Source organism: Elephas maximus, chromosome 3, assembly GCF_024166365.1.
Source record: "Elephas maximus indicus isolate mEleMax1 chromosome 3, mEleMax1 primary haplotype, whole genome shotgun sequence".
Classification (NCBI taxonomy): domain Eukaryota; kingdom Metazoa; phylum Chordata; class Mammalia; order Proboscidea; family Elephantidae; genus Elephas; species Elephas maximus.
Window position 1 is genome coordinate 32,645,915 of NC_064821.1, and position 18,085 is coordinate 32,663,999.

The following is an 18,085-nucleotide window of genomic DNA, read 5'->3' on the forward strand; positions in this document are numbered from 1 at the left end:
AGGCTCCAGGAAGTGGGGATCTGAGCTGGGGAAGGCTCTAGAGCCTGTGCGCCTCCTGCACAGAGAACGTGAGTGGCTTGTTCGGGCCACAGCTTGGCTGCTAAGTGGCAGCACCGGGCTAGCCCCCGGGGCGTGGGACTTTGAGTCCAAGCTGCCTCCCTGTGTCCACCCACTTGGCCAGGAAGCAGCCCCCAGGTCCCAGTCAGGACCACAGGAAAGCTGCCCTGAAGCCTGAGGGCCCGAAGTGGGGGACAAGCAAAGACAGTCACCCCGAGGATGCGCCTTGACTTGCTGAGGAGTGTGGTTTCACACCCTCCCTCAGATGATGATGCACCTATGAGGACCAACAGGTGAGGGCCCGGACAGGAACCACCGTATGAGCAGCGCTGCAGACGTCTGGTGGCTGCATCTTGGGCTTTGCTTATTTCATGGATTGGTTTTTGCTTTCTGGGTCTTTTTGTTCTCAGAAATTCATCTCTAGAAATGCTGAGTATCCCGTGCACACCTTCTTGGTGAGCAGCCTCTGACCTATGGAGGCTCCCTCTGTGGATGGCTGGACCGGCGAAGGCGGTAGCCCTCACGAGGCTTCACGACAGAAAGGAGCTGCCCCGTTATGTCACAACGTAGGAGTTGACCTGAACCATTCAAGTGAACGTGTCTGTTTACAGGCGATTTGGAATATGTTTTGCATAAATGGGTTGATGTGGGGGCTCAGTAACACAGAGAAATGCCTCCCATTGGTGTTAATGGGAATTCACCTTGGAAAGGAGCCTTCGCCCCTTACAAGGCAGGGACGACGGTCTTGCCAGACTCACGGGCCCTTAAGGCAGATCTTGTCGAGTCCCCACCCCCAGGGGATGACCCCTGTTATGCTTTGGGAAAACAGCGAGGGGATCACTGCCTCTCCTGGCCCGGGGACACGTTCCTGGAGCCAAAGACTCCTCCCTGGGCCCCACCCCAACCAGGGAGGCCCTCACCCAGGAACTGCTGGTACTGCTGGACCTGGGCGCTGATGTCCGACAGCCCGGCAGCCTGCTGCTGCCCTACGGCCACACCGTTGGTCATGCCTTCCATCTTCTGGATGGGCTTGAGCCTGGAGGATGACGGGTGGGCAGGTGGGTGGGCGGCTAGGTGGGTGATGGCTGGGGCCACCCCTCCCTGCCCGCCTTGTGGGGCCTGGCCCCTCTCCTACCTCTGCTTTTGTGAGAAGGGCTGGCCCCGCATGGCCATGTGCTGCTGGTCCTCCATCAGGCGCAGTAGGGGTGAGTTGGCCTTGATGCGCAGGCCGTAGTAATGGTATTTGGAGTTGCCCCTAGGAGGGAGGCACAGGGTGAGGGCTAGGCAGAGCAGGGCATGGGAGCCCCGCACCACGTTTACCTCAGCTCTGCTTGGGAGCTGAATGGAGACCATGGGCCCTACCCTGAGAGCCACCAGTGCTTGATGGGGGAGGCTCCCACTGGCCAATGGCTCTGTTCACACCTCAACCCTGACCCCCACATGGGGCAGGGCACTTGGTAAAGACTTCCTGATGGCTAGTCATAACAACTGGGGACTTACGCCAGCGCTGTTCTAAGCCCTTTGCCTCTATGACCCATTTCTTCCTCATCCCACCCTCTAACATCCATGCATGGGTAAACAACTGAAGGCATGAATGAGCCAACTCCGAAGCTGGGGCCTGGAGCTGAGAGGTGAGCAGGGGCCGGCAGGACAGGGATCCCAGCAGTGCCTCGTTCCTTCCTGCATGAACTCACTCGAAGGCCCTGCTTAAGCGTTGACTGTGTGCAGCGCCCTCCCCCCGCCATGCCCTCAAGTAGGGTACATTTCAGTGTTGGAAGACAGATCATAAACAAAGGCAATAAGTAAAATGAAAGGTGTGCTGGATGGTGCAATGGAGAAAAATAAAGCAGCGAAGGGCAGGGTGTCAGGAAGGGGAGGGACCAGGGACCAGGAAGAAGGCACAGCCTTGCAAGGCCCTGGGGTGGGAGCAGGTTGGTGTGTCAGAGGACCCTCACAAGGGGTCAGTGGGCTACAGTGGGGCCAGCGAGTTGATCGGGCAGCTGAAGCCTATGAGTAACTCAAGGTGGGGGCGGCCTCATGGGCCCACCTGGTGCCAAGGCGTCGTGTGCGCAGGCCCATGAAGACCGAGCGGATGAGCTTGCCAAAGGAGGCGGCATTGACGGGCTCCAGCTTCTGCTCCTGGCAGTGTAGCAGGTAGTGACAGTAGAGGGTGCTCCGGGGCAGGCTCACGCCCTCAGCGGTCTCATAGTTGTCCAGGAGCCACTGGACCTGGGGACAGACCGGGGCCGGGAGAGTAATGAGAGTTGCTTGCTGTGAAGTGTTCTGAATTTCCGATTGTGATTCTTAAAACCAAGCTATAAGGCACATCACATCCTTATCATCCTCAGCACCTGAAGCTCATGGATCTAGAACTGCACTGTCCGATACAGTCACCACTAGCCACTTGCAGCAATTTGAATGTAAATTTACATTAATTTATGATTAGTGACAAAAGCCAATCTCTAAAGGTCACATGCTATACTTATGATGCCACTTACACAACATTCTTGAAATGATAAAATCATAGAGATGAAGAACAGATTTGTGGTTGCCAGGGGTTAGGGATGCTGGGAGGGAGGAAGGTGGACGTGACCTTGAAAGAGTAACAGGAAAGAGATCTTTGTGGTAAAGGAACAGCTCTGTATCCTGATTGAGGTGGTGGTTTCAAAAATCCACACATGTAATAAAATGACCCAGAACCACACACACTGTACTGAAGTGAGCTTCCTGGTTTCCATGTTGTGCTACAGTTACCCTAGTTATATAAAATGCAACCAGCGGGGGAAGCTGGGTGAAGGGTACACAGGTCCTCTCTGTCCTATGTCTGTAGCTTCCTATGAATCCATGCACAGGAATTGACTTGATGGCAACGGGCACGGTATGAAATGATGAGCCTATACATATTTCAAAATAAATAGTTTAAAAATTTTTTTCAGTTCCTCAGTTGAACCAGCCACATTTCCAGCACTCAAGAGCCACATGTGGCCAGCCAGTGGCTACCATAGTGGGCAGCAAAGACAAAGAACCATCCCATCACTGCAGAACGTTCTGCTGGACAGCACTGTGCTGGCGCAGCCAGCTTCAATCTATGGGTGCAGATCCACTAGGGGGTCATGAAATCACTTGGGTGGGTCCCGATCAGCATCCCAAAGAAAAAAAACAACAGAAGGTAGACTGTGGGCATTAAGGGAAGTCCCATCTTCTGTGCTCCGCCTGGGTATCCAAGTGGGTGTGCTTGGGTCGCAATGCAATAGGGCAGTAGTTATAAACATAGAAATGCCACTGCTCCAACTTTGAGCTCCGCAGGGGCAGGGACCACCCCAGGTCCACCAGGCCCTGACCTACTCCACCATCACACAGCTGGTGAGGGGACCATTGGGGGTGGCCACCTCTGGGGAGAGGGAGGTTGTGGCACTTGCCTTACAGACGCAGAGCTATCCTCTGGGCTGTTCTCTCTGCCCCATAGTCCCTGCCTCATTCTCCTCTCGCTATCTATCCTCCATCATCACTTACAATTGGAGGAGATGACACGTCCATGGGCACCCCTCTAAGAGTGTCAGGCCCAGAGAGGCTGAGTAACTTGTCCCAGGCGACACAGTGTGGGTTCAATCCCAAGCCATTGGCATGTGAGCACTTTGGCGCCTGTGACAGTCTCCTGCTGCTGATGCCAGTGACCATAAATTCTTGTGCCCACTGCCCACCCTGCCACCCAGGGTTCCCTGGGCCTGCCTTATCAGGGGATTGGGCCAGGCACTTACGGTGGCTGGTGAGGCACGGGTGGTGTGGGAATAGGACTGGCTGGCACTGCCCAGCATGTACCCGCCTTGGATCACGTAGGTGCCAGCTCCGCTGCTGCTGCTGCCACTGCCACCACTGCCACCGCCACCTCCCCCGCCACCACCGCCGCTGCCAGCGCCGCTGCTGTTGCTGCCGCTGCCCCCGCTGCTGGTGGAGCTGGCAACGACCTGGCTGCCAGACACGTACATGGGCACGGAGCCACTGCTAGGCACCGCCTGGGAAGTAGCAGGTGTGCTGACTTGGGCAGCCGTGCCGGCAGCCTCATAGTAGCTGGTGCTGGCTGTCTGCGTGTACAGCGGCGTTTCAGGGTAAGGGTAGGTACTGGAGCGGCTGAGGAAGAAGCATAGGGAGAGTCAGCGGATGAGGGCTAAGGACAGACCCAGCTTCTGCGTGGGGAGACTGCCGGGACCCTGGCTTCTGCCCAGCCACAGCCCCAGGACAGCAAGGACCCTGGGCTTCTGCCCAGCCTTAGCCCTAGGACAGCCAGCCCCGAGAAAGGCACAGAACAAGAGAATCAACACTTCCCTCCAGTGGACCAGCCCCCTCCCATGTGCTCGATGGCAAGTTTCCATCCAATCCTCAGAGCTGCCACCTGACACAGGAGTCACTGTCCCCACAGAGACATGAGGAAACTGAGATGGATGGGACTGGTAGGCTGCAATAGGCCACACATTTCAATTCCGCAGACACAACAGTGGACAAGAGAGAAGTCCCTGCCCTCGGGGAGCTGACATCCTAGTGGGGGAGACAGACTGGACACTGTACAAAACAGGAATAGTGGGTACAACACAGGGGGTGCACGCTGAGGGGTTAAAGAGGCAGGAACGGGGGTGCTAGGGAGAAGAGGATTCTGATTTTAAATATGGGGCCACCCTGAGGGGCCATCTGGCAATGACTACAAGTGTGCTGAGGCACTTTCCATGGACCTGGCTCCCACCCCGCTCCTGAAGGCTGACACTACAGCCCTCCCTGCTCCTGGTACCAGGACACCCCAGGTCCCTCTCTAGTGGCTTTACAGAAATGATGGTGGGTTCTGCACAGGTGTAAAAGAAAACGAGGAAGGCCCAACTGTCCTGCTCTAGAACATGTTGTTAAATTAAAAAAAAAAGGTGGTGACGGTGTGGATGGCGTGGCGGGGGGGGGAGTCAACAGCTTGACCCGCATGCCTGTCCTCCATGGGGTAGAGGGCACAGGGGAGAGGTGACTGGCAGGGATACCATGCTCAGTGTCTCACTAGATATCATGGGACTCAGCTTTGATTTTGCAACCCTATATGAGTAGGAATCAACTCAACGGCAGTGGGTTTGGTTTCATTTTTTTTTTTTAAGTATTTTTTTAAAAAAAAACATAAAGAAGGAGTAATAGTTGGAAAATATGGCCTTGATGATAGAAACAATGCCAGAGATCACATGATATAATTTTGCAAGACCAACAACTTAGTCATTGTAAATACCTTTGTTCAACAACTCTACATGAGGACCTCACCAGATGGAATACACAGGAATCAAATCGACTACATCTGTGGAAGAGACGATGGAGGAGCTCAATATCGATGGAGGAGCTCAATATCATCAGTCAGAACAAGGCCAGGGGCCGACTGCAGATGAGACCATCAATTACTCATATGCAAGTTCAAGTTGAAGCTGAAGGAAATTAGGACAAGTCCATGAGAGTCAAAGCATGACCTTGAAAACATCCCATCTGAGTTTAGAGACCACCTCAAGAATAGATTCCACGCATTGAACACCTATCACCAAAGACCCGATGAGTTGTGGGATGACATCAAAATCATCATGTATGAAGAAAGCAAAAGGTCGTTAAAAAGACAGGGAAGAAGGAAAAGACCAAAACGGATGTCAGAAGACACCCTGAAACTTGCTCTTGTACACAGAGAAGTTAAAGCCAATGTAAGAAGTGATGAAATAAGAGAGCTAAACAGAAGATTTCAAAAGGTAGCTCGAGAAGACAAAGTATTACAATGAAGGACCTGGAGTTAGAAAACCAAAAAATTTTCACCTGAAGAACAACAACAACAAAAAAAGAGTCCAATGATAAAGCTGTAAGTGTGGGTATGGAGCAGCTGAAACACTTATGCAGTGCTGGTGGTGATATAAATTGGTATATTCACTTGGGAAAATAATTTGGCATTAAGGAATAAAGTTAAAGATGCAAATAACCTAAAAAAAAAAAAAAAGGGAGGAACACGAAGGGCATCTCTCAAGCTGAAAGAACTGAAGAAAAACTCAAGTTTCAAGTTGTAATACTGAAGGATTCTATGGGCAAAAAAGCTTCATCTCATGTACCCTGGACATGTTATCAGGAGGGACCAGTCCCTGGAGAAAGATATCATGCTTGGTAAAGTAGAGGGTCGGCAAAAAGAGGAAGATCCTCGAGGAGAGGAATTAACACAGGGGCTGCAATAATGGGCTCAAACACAGCAATAATTGTGAAGATGGTGCAAGGCTGGGCAGTATCTCATTCTGTTGTACACGGGGTCACTATGAATCAGAAGCAACTCGACGGATCCTAACGACAACAACAACGATGGGCAAAATATTGAGTGACACAGGGAGCATCCAAAGAAGATGGAAGAAATACACAGTCATCGTGCCAAAAAGAACTGGTCGATTTTCAACCATTTCAGGTGGTTGCATATGATCAAAAACCGATGGTATCGAAGGAAGAAGTTCCAAGCTGCACTGAAGGCACTGGCAAAATACAAGCCTCGAGGAATTGATGGAATACCAATTGTGATGTTTCAACAAATGAATAAAACACTGGAAGTACTCACTCATTTATGCCAAGAAATTTGGAAGACAGCTACCTGGCCAACCAACTAGAAGAGATCCATATTTGTGCCCATTGCAAAGAAAGGTGATCCAACAGAATGTGGAAATTATCAAACAATATCGTTAATATAACACACAAGTTAAATTTTGCTGCAGATAATTCAAAAACCATTGCAGCAGTACATCGTTAGGGGACTGCCAGAAACTCAAGTCAGATTCAGAAGAGGATGTGGAACGAAGGGTATCATTGCTGACACCAGATGGATCTTGGCTGAAAGCAGGGGATACCAGAAAGATGTTTACCTGTGTTTTATTGACTATGCAAAGGCATTCAACTATGTGGATCATAACAAATTATGGCTAAGAATGAGAAGAATGGGAATTCCAGAACACTTAATTGTGTTCATGCAAAACCTATACGTGGACAAAGGGATAGTCGTTTGAACAGAACAAGGGGATACTGCGTGCTTTAAAGTCAGGAAAGGTGTGCATTAGGGTTGCGTCCTTTCACCATACTTATTCCATCTGTATGCTGAGCAAATAATCTCAGAAGCTGGACTATATGAAGAAGAACGGGGCATCGGGATTGGTGGGAGACTCGTTAACAACCTCCAATATGAAGAGGACGTGAAGCACTTACTGATGAAAATCAAAGATCACAACCTTCAGTATGGGTTACACCTCAACATAAAGAAAACACAAATCCTCACAAATAGACAAGAAACAACATCATGATAAACGGCAGAAAGACTGAAGTTGTCAAGGGCTTCATTTTTACTTGGATCCACAACCAATGCCCATGGAAGCAGCAGTCAAGAAATCAAATGCATATTGCATTGGATAAATCTGCTGCAAAAAACCTCTTTAAAGTGTTAAAAAGCAAAGATGTCACTTTGAGGACTAAGGTGTGCCTGACCCAAGCCATGATATTTTCAATGGCCCCATATGCATGTGAAAGCTAGACAATGAATAAGGAAGACAGAAAAAGAATTGATGCCTTTGAATTATGGTTGTGGCAAAGAATACTGAATATACCTCGGACTGCAAGAAGAATGAACAAATCTGTCTTGGAAGAAGTACAGCCAGAATACTCCTTTGGAAGCAAGGATGCTGAGACTTCGTCTCACATACTTTGGATGTGTTATCAGGGAGGATCAGTCTCTGGAGAAAGACATCATGCTTGGTAAAGCAGAGGGTCAGTGAAAAAGAGGAAGATTTTCAACGAGATGGATTGACACAGTGTCTGCAACAACGGGCTCAAACACAGCAATGACTGTGAGGACGGCACAGGACTGGGCAGTGTTTCATTCTGTTGTACACAGGTTCACTGTCAGTCAGAACTGACTCAACAGCACCTAATAACAACAATATATTATTGATTAAAATCACAAAACCAAATTAAAAAATGCAGAGAGATAGGGAGACCAGTCAGGGGCCTGGCTCAGGCACCATGGAGTGGACTGGAAGGATGCAGGATTGGGCTGGCAGGCATCTGGGGGTGGGCAACAAGGAGGAGGGGTGTGGTAGGAGGTATGGTCAGCTGTGGTGGTGCCAGGGCCTGGGCTCTTATCACAGTGCCCAGGCCACACCCACCGTACCAACTGACACCATGAGCAGGCCCAGCACCGGCTCCACCCCCCACTACGGTCAGGACCAAGTCCGGCTTGCCCCTACATGGTGAGGTCCAGCCCAGCACCAGGCATGCAGTGACCGCTCAAAAAATGTTGCTTCAGGAGGTATTTGCTGAGCAAGTGAATAAATGAATGTGTGCGTTTCTGGACATGTCCTTTGGCCAGGGCGGAGGACTCAGGCCGACAAAAGTTAACACTCCACTGTGAGGGAGAGACAAAGACAGAGTCAACAGCAGGATTTGCTGCCAGGCACTTCACACACAGAATCTGATGGAAACCATGAACTGTATGGATTATGTGTGCCACAATCATGAAGGAAGGAATTCAAGGAAGGACAGATATGACTGGGGAGGACTTCGAGCAGGGTCAGCCAAGGCCTGGGCTCAGGACTCGGAGTGCCCTGCTCTGCCTCTACCATCCGGGATGCTCTTCTGGAATGCCCTCTATGGCCCCTGCAGCTCGGGCATTCTGGGGAATGTGTTGTTTCACCACTTGCCGGCTCTGAGGCTGGTGGCACTGAGAACAGTGGCAGAACTGTGAGGTGCTGGACACCATAAGCCTGTCCCACCCTCAGATCCGGCCAAAGCATCACACCTAAAGGGCTTCATCATACCATGAGCTAACCTACTCCCAGTCCATCCTCAAGGTGGGCAGATGGGATGAAAACAGACAGGTGCAAAGAAAACCAAACTAAACTTCTAGAAGCTAAAATGACAGCAGCAATGACTAGAGTCCTGGAGTTACTACTACGCAGGTGGACAGGGGAGGTGGCATTGGGGATCCCACCAATTGCCCTGGTGCAGTGTGTGGGCTCGAGACCTCCACCTGGGACAAATGCCATACCGTGCCACCGGCAGCGACCAGAGTGAGGACTGGCCAATTGGCTCTCCATGCTTTTGCACAGGGCAGTGTCTATTACACAGGAGGACAATGAGGGAGAGCTGCGAGTTGCATGTCCAGGGAAGAAATGGCAGCAGCCTCTGCTTCTACTTTGGCAGAAAGGGTGCTTTCTATGCTGTGGATATCCCTGGGGGGAAACACACTGGGTGCAACGTCCCCGCGGGGTCGAGCTGGGGACAGGAGTGAAGGAGATTTCTTCTTCCCTAACATTCCCTAACACTTAGAAATGTTCGACTTTGTCAGCATTTAAAAGAAATATACGTATATTTTTAGCTAACAACAAGGCTCATCTGAGGTAGAGCCCAGGCTGTGCTGGTGCCTCGGTGACCTGCCAGGGCCCCTCTGCCTCCCGGAGGCCACTGGCTACCCCTGGGGAGCACCTGCCCATCTGTCACCTAGCACCTTGGAGGCAGACAGCCCAGCAGGGTCCTGAGCAGTCCTGGACCCCCTTCCCACCTGGTGTCCCACCCACTCACATGGCACTGGCCGTGTAGCTGGCGTCGCCACCCTCCACATACTGCACCTGGCTGGAGTACACGTGCGGGACAGGCACCTGCTGGAGCTGCTGCACCTGGACAGGGGGAAGGGGGTAGAGGGTCAGGGACCGGCCTCTCCCCTCCACTTCTGAGGGGTGGACCCCCACTCCCCAGCTGGGAGGCTACACTCCTCGGCTCTCTGGATACAGGGTTGGGGACAGAGGCCCTGGGGCTGTGGCCTTGGCCAGGGCGGAGACTGAGCCCAAAGAGAGCTGGGAACCAGGAAGAGTTGCATCAGGAGAGTGGCCAGGATTCTCCTGCTACGGCTGTGGGCAACAGCCTCAAGAGGCTGAGGCGAGGTGAGCGGAGGAGCCAGACAGCATCCTACGTGGCATGAAGGCTGGACCCAGGAGCAGAGCCGAGCACTGGGCCCCGGCCCATTGCTAAAGCAGGACTCTGGGACCATGGACAGGGCCTTGGGGTGGGGAGGGAGTTTGCATCCGGGGACATCTGTAAGGGCGGGACCTGGAGACTGGACAGGATACTAGGGGTAGAGCCTGGGGCCAGGGCTGGAGTCCCTGTTTGTGGGGCAGAAAAAGAACTTCTGACAGGGCTTTAGGGGCGGGGCCTGAGTACCCCACCCTACCCCCACCCAGGCTGTAGGCGTGGAGCCTGGGACCTGGGCTTTGAAACTCAAGAGATGGGCTGGTTGAGTGGGGGCCTACCCTGCGGGTGGGGGGGCCTGGGGGGCAGCCTGGGCCGGGCGCGGGCCGGAGCCGCGGATCCCGCCCCCGCCCGCCCGTCGCCCCCGCCCATCTGTCCCCACCTACTTTGAGGGCCGTGGCGGCCGTGCCGAACACTAGCACCTGGGGGACTCTCTGGATCCTGACCCTCTGGTCGGGGCTGGCTCGGGCCGGGAGCCCGGGCAGTGGCTCGATGACCACTTTCTGCTGCGGCAGGAGCAGGTGCGGGGGCAGCACGCGTACCAGCTCCACCCACTGCTCCGCGCCGGGCTCGGCCGCGGGCACCGCGGCGGCGGGCAGGTAATGGAGCCGCGGCGGCTCGGGGCTGCCTAGCTGCGGGGCCTCGCCGCTGCACTCGAGCAGGAGCGGCGGCGGCTCTGGGGCCAGCGCGCCCGGCCTCCGAGGCGGCGGCTCCGGCGGCGGCGTGGGCCGGGGCTCCTGCTGCTCTGCCTTCCTAGCGGGAAACTGACTGCCTGAGCTCTGGAGGACAAACAGAGACACTGAGGGGTCACCGGGGCGCGGCGGGCGGGGCCCAGGCCTCGCCGCCCACCAGGCTGCTGACCTCACACAGCTGCCCAACCGAAAATTCCCGCCCAGGTTCAGAGAGGGGAAGGAACTGTCCCCAGGCCACACAACAAAGAGGTGGGATTGGAATCCAGATCTCTCAGAGCAAAACCTGGGCCTTGAACTGCCAGGTGTCAGGGGTGAAAAGGGTCCAGGACAGGGTCTGTGGCTGAGGTGGATGGGGAGAGGGGCTCCATCCCCTCCCTATGGTCCCTCAGACCTACACCCTCCCCGGCCCCAGTTTCTCCCCCAGGTAGGTGGGGGAGACACACACCTCTTGAGCCACATGGACGGGTTGAAGCCCCTGCACAGTCAGCTGCTGCACGGGCCCTGCTTTGGGCGTCTGCGGAGTGGCCTGGACCACAGACCTCTGGGAAGGGAGAGGCAAGGCAGACTCTGAGGACGAGGCAATGCAGCAAGCCCCTGGGTACACAGCTCTTGTCATCTTCACAGCAACCCTGTGAGAAGCCAGCCTTTTCTGCTGGCTGAGTGAAGAGAGCAGCCCTACGCTGTGCCAGGCCCAGCACCCCGGAACGCCCATTTACAGGTGAGGAAACAGGTTAGCAACGAGAGGATGACAAGGCGTGGCAGAGCTAAGGTGGAACCGGGGCTGACTGAGGGGCTTGCGCCTACAGGCTGTAGCCCTGGGTTATCTCGTCGCCCACCTGCAGTATGTTATTTGCCCACATAGCCGGAGCGGGGGGGGAGCACCCAGAGCCACACAGCTGGAGTGGTGAACCCAGGTCTGGAGTTCCAGAGGGGCTTTGGTGCAGGGCAGCAGACTGACTAGCCTGTGAATCCTTCCAGGGTGGTGGCATTTCTGCTTTCCTCTGGGGAAAGAGGTCTATGGCTTTAATTGGTTTTTTCAGGGATCGGGACCCCCACACCTTGAGGGGTAACACCCAGATGGCAGACAGCCCTTGCCTCTTACCCTCAGAGCGGGGCCTCTTAAGAGGTTGCTATGGGTAGGCTGGGGGTGGATTTGGATGCTGGGGTGCCGCTCTGAGCCCCTAGGGGTGAGCCAGGACTTGGCCTCAGGGCAAATGAGAGGCTGCCTTTCAAGGCCCAAAGAGGCCATGGTGGTTTCTCGAAGCTGCTCCCTGCACCTACTCTGTGTGAAGCACCTACCATAAGGACTGCGTTTCGCCCTCATGGAGCCCTAGCAGGCTGAAGCCTTTACTTAGAGAAGGACTTTCAGTTTGGAAAGGGGGAGGCGCCAGGCAAAGGCATGAGTGGCAAGCTGGGCTGGGCCCTGTCTCTCAGCTTTAATAGGCCAGTAGTGCCCAGAGGCCACTTGCCTGGGACCCCCCGCCCCAGCCCTGCCCGCCTTGGCCTGGCACCTCTTGGGTGGCAGGGACACTCGGCTGGACACCGTGGACCTGCAGCTGCTGTGGCACCGTGCCCGTGGGGGCGCTGGCCGTCTTGCTGGAGGAGCTGTTGGCCTGCGCTGGTGATCGCTGAAAGGGAAGGAGACACAGCACAGTCTGGGCCGGCTCGGGACCACTCGGGGCACCCAGCCCTGACGCAACCCTTCTCAGGAGGGCTGTCCCCAAGAGCTGTTTGGTGAGGACAGCAGCCAACAGGGGCATGTCCTAACCACGGGGCTGATAATGGGCATGCGTCCCATACCCACTCCCTGCCTCAGCCTTGGTCACCCCAGGCAAGGCTGGGGGTTGAGTGAGGGTGGCTAGGACTCCAGCCTTGGCTCATGGCCACCTGTTGCCTCCATGGTCACAGGGGCTGGTGCTCAAGGCCAAGGCCCTGAAGCCCTGAAATGAGGAAGGGAGGGCAGGAGAAGGAAGCCCAGATGCCCCTGAGGGCAGCTCTGAGTGGTGGGAGGTGCTGCCCAAGCCTGAGGCTCTCCTGGGGCTGATTCTCAAAGGTTGCAGTACTGACCACAGCAGCATCAGATGTGGTATCGTGCTGACTCCCACCAGGCCTGCTCTAAGGAACCTCAAAACACCCCCACCTCCCAAATGAGGAGTGAGGCACAGAGGGAAGGGCTGTGCCCAGGGCCACTCGGTGGTATGTTGCGGGGGGGCTTGGTGCTGCCCCAGCTGGACACGTGACAGAGCCCTGCCTTAACCTCCAGGCCTGCTGTGCCCAGTCTATAGCTCTCCCGGCCACCCGGCGGGCTGGTTGGTATCATCAGCTCTCCTTTACAGTTAGCAAACTCCGTGCTCGGAAGGGTCAAAGGGCCTGCCCAAAGTCCCACAGGAGTGACTGGATAAGTGGGGATCCAACCCTGAGCTCCCGATGCCAACACCTGTGTTCCTGGCTGCCATGGCCCGCCTGCCTCCGACATTCTTGTTTGTCTCTGTGGGTCCCCAGAAACCACCTTGGGGTCTGAGGGTGCTTGGAGGAGGCTTCACCTGCCCTGGGGAAGGACGAGGAGCCCACTTTGCTCCCTGAGATGCCACTGAAGCCACGAGGCCCATTTCCACCCAGCCCCAGGGCCGCTCTGTTCAGAGCCAGGAAGGTAAATTACTCCTGCCCAGGGTAAATCAGGGTGTCTGCTGGAGTATTGGGTGGGGGGAAGCAGGAGGACTCTGAGAACAACTGGGCTCAGGAGCAGGGAGCCCCAAGTACCTTTGGGAACACATGGATGACTGGGGAGAGAGGAAGGGTGGAGGTAGCGGCAGGGCTACAATACATACCTCAGGAGGCGAGTGCACCTGCTGGGTGTTATGGACCGTCAGGGAGACCTGGCCGCCCTTGCTGCCCTGGGCTGGGCTCTGGACCACCAGACGCTGTGTGGGGAGAGCCTGGAGCAGAGAAGGACAGTTTACTAACAGGTTTACTAAACTCCCTGATGTGGTACCATCATCAGCCCCACGTGACAGAGAGTGATCCTGAGGTGCAGAGAGGGGAGATGCCTGCCTGGGCTCCTGGAGCTGGTAAGTGGCCAGACTGGGCCTGTGTCCAGGGAGCCTCGCTCCGAGGCCACACGAAATGTGCTCTTAGACTTCAAACCCAGTAGAACTGAATCCAATTCTGTGCTCACCATTTGGGACGCAGGTGTGAACCTCGGCACCCTGTCTGCAGCCTCTAGGGGACAGACCCCCATCCCCTCCCACGCTGGCTATGGGCTCTTCAGTTTTCTGCTTTCAAATGCTGGAGCTGGACCTGCAAACCACCTTCCTTACTACCAGTTCTTACCAACACTTAATTTTCTGTTAAAATAACTCATGTGGTTCCTCTCTTCCCTACTGGCCCTGACTCTTACCCAGGGAGGTGGCCAGCCAGAGCTGGGGGAGGCCCCTGGATGGGCCCTAAGTCCTTGATGCTGGAGAGGGAAGACTTAGGGGAGAGTGTTCAGGGCAGGAGCAGGTGAGGTGGACTTACCTGCTGGGGCACTTGGATGTTGGTGAGCTGGAGGGGTGAAACATGGCCTGGCTTGGCCTGCACGCTTGTCTGGACCAGCAGCCGCTGTGGGGGCAAGGCATAAGGAGCAGGCCAGGTCAGCCTCTCAGGGGCCCAGCCCAGGTGGGTGGGAGGACAGATGCGCTGACCATCTTGATGAGAGCAGGTGAGCAGATGGCTCTGGCAGGAAGGTTGGAGGGGAGGGGGGCACCCTCACCCTGGCTGCCTCCGCACATGCCTTCCCACCCGCTCTGGGGAAAGGGGTTATGTCCTACCTGCTGGGTGCCCTGCACCTGCTGAACCACCTGAGTGGGGACTCCAGTCTGGCTGGCCGTGGAGCCTGGGCTGGCCTCTGACACGGTCTCACTGGCCCTCATGGCGCCTTCTGTTGGGGGCAAGGGGGGTCACCAGTCAGCTTGGCATGCTGCCCCTCCCCTGCCCTGAGCCCATCTGGAGGGGATGACATGCTGAAGCAGGATCCCATGAGGAGGCCAGGACTCTCCAGGAGTCTTCCCTGCTCCCTGGGCAGCCCAACAAGGGGTCATATGGCAGGGCGCGGTGGGAGCCAGAAGGACCCAGGAGCCTTAGCATCTAAAAGCAGCCCCTACCCCCTCCTCGTCCTGAAGCCTGACCAGAAAGGGTAACTGAGGAGCTGGACACAGGGGAGGCCTGAGGGTTGGACCCTTTTTGCCAACGGACAGGCTTTGTGCAAAGGACCCGTCCAACCCGGGATCTGGGCAGCATGGGAGGACCAAAGTCTGGGGCCACCTTCCCCGCGATGACCCCTGGTCAGAGGAGTGGTCTCTCCCAAGGCCTCACCCAGTGTCCTGCCATCCACCCTGTCCTCTGCCAGACTCCCCGTCTTCGGGAGGACTTGGCGCTAGGGAGGCAGGTACTCACGCTGACAGGTGGCCGAGAAGAGGCAGTCATAGAACATGGTGCCCACTAGCCCACCTACCTGCCCCACCAGCCCACCCGCCTATCTCTGTCCACCCGTCCACTGCCCTGCCCAGGGGAGCCTGCCCAGTGCTCCTCGCCTGGCTCTGAGAGAACAGCAGGGTGCGTGGGCAGCTTTATACCCACAACCTTGGGGAGCTAATCCCCCTGGTGGATCCAGAGGTCCTGCCTGCCCTCTTGGAATAAACACCCCCTCCCGGTGGCACGGCTGAGTGGGGCATTCCAGGCTTGGGCAGCCTGCGGAGCTGGGAGCGAGGCTGGGTCCCTGTGATGCTATCGGCAGCACAGGTCGAGTTTCACGCACATTGTGCTGAGTGATTAACAGGGAGGGGGGATGTTGGTAGGGGGGCAAGTGTCCCCAGGATACAGCCAGGAGCTACTCCCCCAGCTGGGATGCCACCCATCTCCCTGTCCCATGTGGCCTGGCCTGCTCTTTGGCAGTGCCACAGGCCAGAGTAGGGGTGGGGGGAGCCCCCGTGCCTGCCCTTCCTCCTGTCCCATCCAGGGCGCCCCACCCACCCTTCCTGTGGGCTCAGTGAGGGGCTACATGACTCCTAGCAGGATTGGCGAGGCCATAGAGTCACAGAAGCTGACCCTAAACAGTGCTTCTAATGCACCTGGCACTACGCTTCAGTCTTTCTGGGCAGCCAGAGGGTGAGAACTTTCATTCCCCAGTTTCAAATAAGGCAACCAGGAGAGAAGAAGTGACCTGCCCAAGGCCACCCAGCTGGGCAATGGCAGGCAGGACACAGGGCCACGTGGCACTTGGGAGTCAATGGTCATGCCCAGGCTGAGGCCCCAAGGGCAGTGGTGTGGCAGGTACAGGTACACAGGCACAAGAAGCACAGTGAGCCCCAGGGCCTATGGGGACGGTGCAAGGCCCAGAGGCATCGACAGGGGAAAGGGGGCCTCAGCTATTAGCAGGGCACACGGAGAGGGGCCTGCCGAGGGCAGGAGGGCTAGCCCAGAGGGTGCAAGGAACTCAAGGGCCAAGCCCAGTGCAGAGTACATGGGGAGGCAGATGGGGGGCAGTCTCCCTATTGCCACATGTGGGCAGTCATTTGGGCAGCCACTGCAGTCTCCACTTTGCTGGAATCTTCCCCTTGCATTCCCTTTAGGTTTCCCTGAGCCACGAGGGAGGAGGCCCTCACTGAGTTGGCCCCTCCAGAAGAAGCCCAATAAAGCTGTGTCACATGAAGGGTCTGCACACCTGGATGTCCATGAGGCACAGGGAGCCAGGCCCAACCCAGGGGGTGATGCCTGAGAGAGAAGGCCCCATGGAGTGTTTTGGTTTGACATGGGCAGCAAGGTGGGGGCTGGCTCCTGCCACCTCCTGGGCCAAGAGAGCTATGACTAAAATGTTGAGGCTGGTCCTGGAGTGGGACCCTCAGCAGGTGGGGGCTGGAAACTGCCTGCTATCAGCTGTCTGAGGCACAGGAGGCTGCGGGAAGCAGTCTCGTCCCAGTCTCCTGCCTCTGGGGTGGCCCTCAAGGCTAGAAACCCCACCTGCCAGGCCAGGAGGGCACAGTGGGGTGCACCACAAGGACAGAAGGCCGGTAAGACTCCATCAACGCTTTGCTCGTGGAGCTTCCTGCCCGTGTGTGGCTGCATGTGGCTGGGGCTGGGGCGGGGCATGGAGTCTACAAACGGCTGCATCTATCTGTCTGAGGTTCTGCACTTTGGGACATGCACAGGGCCCCGCTGTCTGAAGTCATGAGTCAGGAAGAGGCAGCTGGTTTCCTGTCCCTGAATCTGACAAGCATCTCTGCCGAGTGGGCTGTCCCTGCCGCCCTGCCCCCCTCCCCATCTAGATCTGCTCACATCCTTAAAGGCCTCAAGCTCCTCAGAGGGAGGGAGGGAGGACTGGGAGGCTCAGGCAGGGGGGCCCCAGGCACCTCCTGCAGATGGCCAGGGTGACCGTGCCTTCTCCTGCACCTTTGCTCCTGGGGACGAGTTATCTCAGGGGCTCTCTAAGGGGCCTCTGGGCCTTCTCTGCCCCAGCTGGTCTCCCCATCTGCACTTGGGGATGCTGACTAACACTTTTCATCTCCCTCTCTAGGACACAAGGATTCCCAAGAACCCCAGATGAACAGAAAGCAGGGAAGGAGGCTGGTCTGGGTCCCATTCTTCAGCCAGTCCGAGCCCCTTGGGGGGCTTCATCCTCCTGCAGGCTGGCCACCTGAGGCTCTGGCAGCCTCTGATGACAGGGTTTTATAAATCTAGAGTCTTGCTCCTGGTGGGTAACTTGAGCTTCTTCATATCACCTTCAAAGTACCTTCCAGCAGAGGGTTGGCGCCAGGGCCGGATGAGCTGCCTTCTGGGGCTGCTCTCAGCTGGCTTCCGCCTGCCCTGCAGCTCCAGGCCTGCTCCTCTTCCTCTTCTTTCCTCCCTCCTTCCTCCCCGCCTGAGCAGCCCGACAGCTCCTGGCTCTGGAGAAGCTAAGGCACAGCCTTCACTGGTGTCAGTTACCAATCCCACTCACAAGAGACCAGCTCACATGGCCCAAAGGCAGCCCTTAGGTGAAAAGGGATACAACCTGGGAGGGATCAAGGAGGAACCTGGGGAATCACTGCAAGGGGAGGGAGAGGGGTCACCGAAACAGCAAGTGCAGACTACAGGGGCCAAATAACCTCCTCTTTCTCCATGGGAATTTCTATAGCCCAGTAACCCTTCTGAAGACAGGCTGGCTCCTGCCAGGACCGGGAGCAAAGGGGACACGAAATTCCCCAGGATTACTACAAAAAATGACTAAGCCACCCTGACCCTGTGTGGACTGTATCCACAGCCCATTTGTGAGCAGCAGCCAC

General features: G+C 56.2%; 1 protein-coding gene and 1 long non-coding RNA gene across 4 annotated transcripts in view; one reads left to right on the forward strand and one right to left on the reverse strand.

Annotated features, from left to right (window-relative positions):
- RFX1 (regulatory factor X1) overlaps nucleotides 1–18,085 on the reverse strand; it is a 34,505-nt gene that overhangs the window by 3,873 nt on the left and 12,547 nt on the right. For 2 of the 3 annotated variants that reach the window (XM_049877097.1, XM_049877099.1), the window contains exons 3-13: nucleotides 14,597–14,706; nucleotides 14,304–14,387; nucleotides 13,616–13,723; nucleotides 12,299–12,415; nucleotides 11,233–11,328; nucleotides 10,482–10,874; nucleotides 9,652–9,746; nucleotides 3,816–4,185; nucleotides 2,105–2,286; nucleotides 1,193–1,312; nucleotides 978–1,093 (exon numbers count right to left, since the gene is read on the reverse strand). In XM_049877097.1, the coding sequence (XP_049733054.1) occupies nucleotides 978–1,093; nucleotides 1,193–1,312; nucleotides 2,105–2,286; nucleotides 3,816–4,185; nucleotides 9,652–9,746; nucleotides 10,482–10,874; nucleotides 11,233–11,328; nucleotides 12,299–12,415; nucleotides 13,616–13,723; nucleotides 14,304–14,387; nucleotides 14,597–14,706 (1,791 nt within the window). The remainder of the gene's footprint in view (nucleotides 1–977; nucleotides 1,094–1,192; nucleotides 1,313–2,104; nucleotides 2,287–3,815; nucleotides 4,186–9,651; nucleotides 9,747–10,481; nucleotides 10,875–11,232; nucleotides 11,329–12,298; nucleotides 12,416–13,615; nucleotides 13,724–14,303; nucleotides 14,388–14,596; nucleotides 14,707–18,085) is intronic. The other variant, XM_049877100.1, reaches the window with a different exon arrangement.
- LOC126072272 (uncharacterized) lies at nucleotides 11,309–13,622 on the forward strand. The gene is made up of 3 exons (XR_007516482.1): nucleotides 11,309–11,505; nucleotides 12,222–12,521; nucleotides 13,290–13,622. It is a non-coding gene; the product is annotated as an uncharacterized LOC126072272 (long non-coding RNA).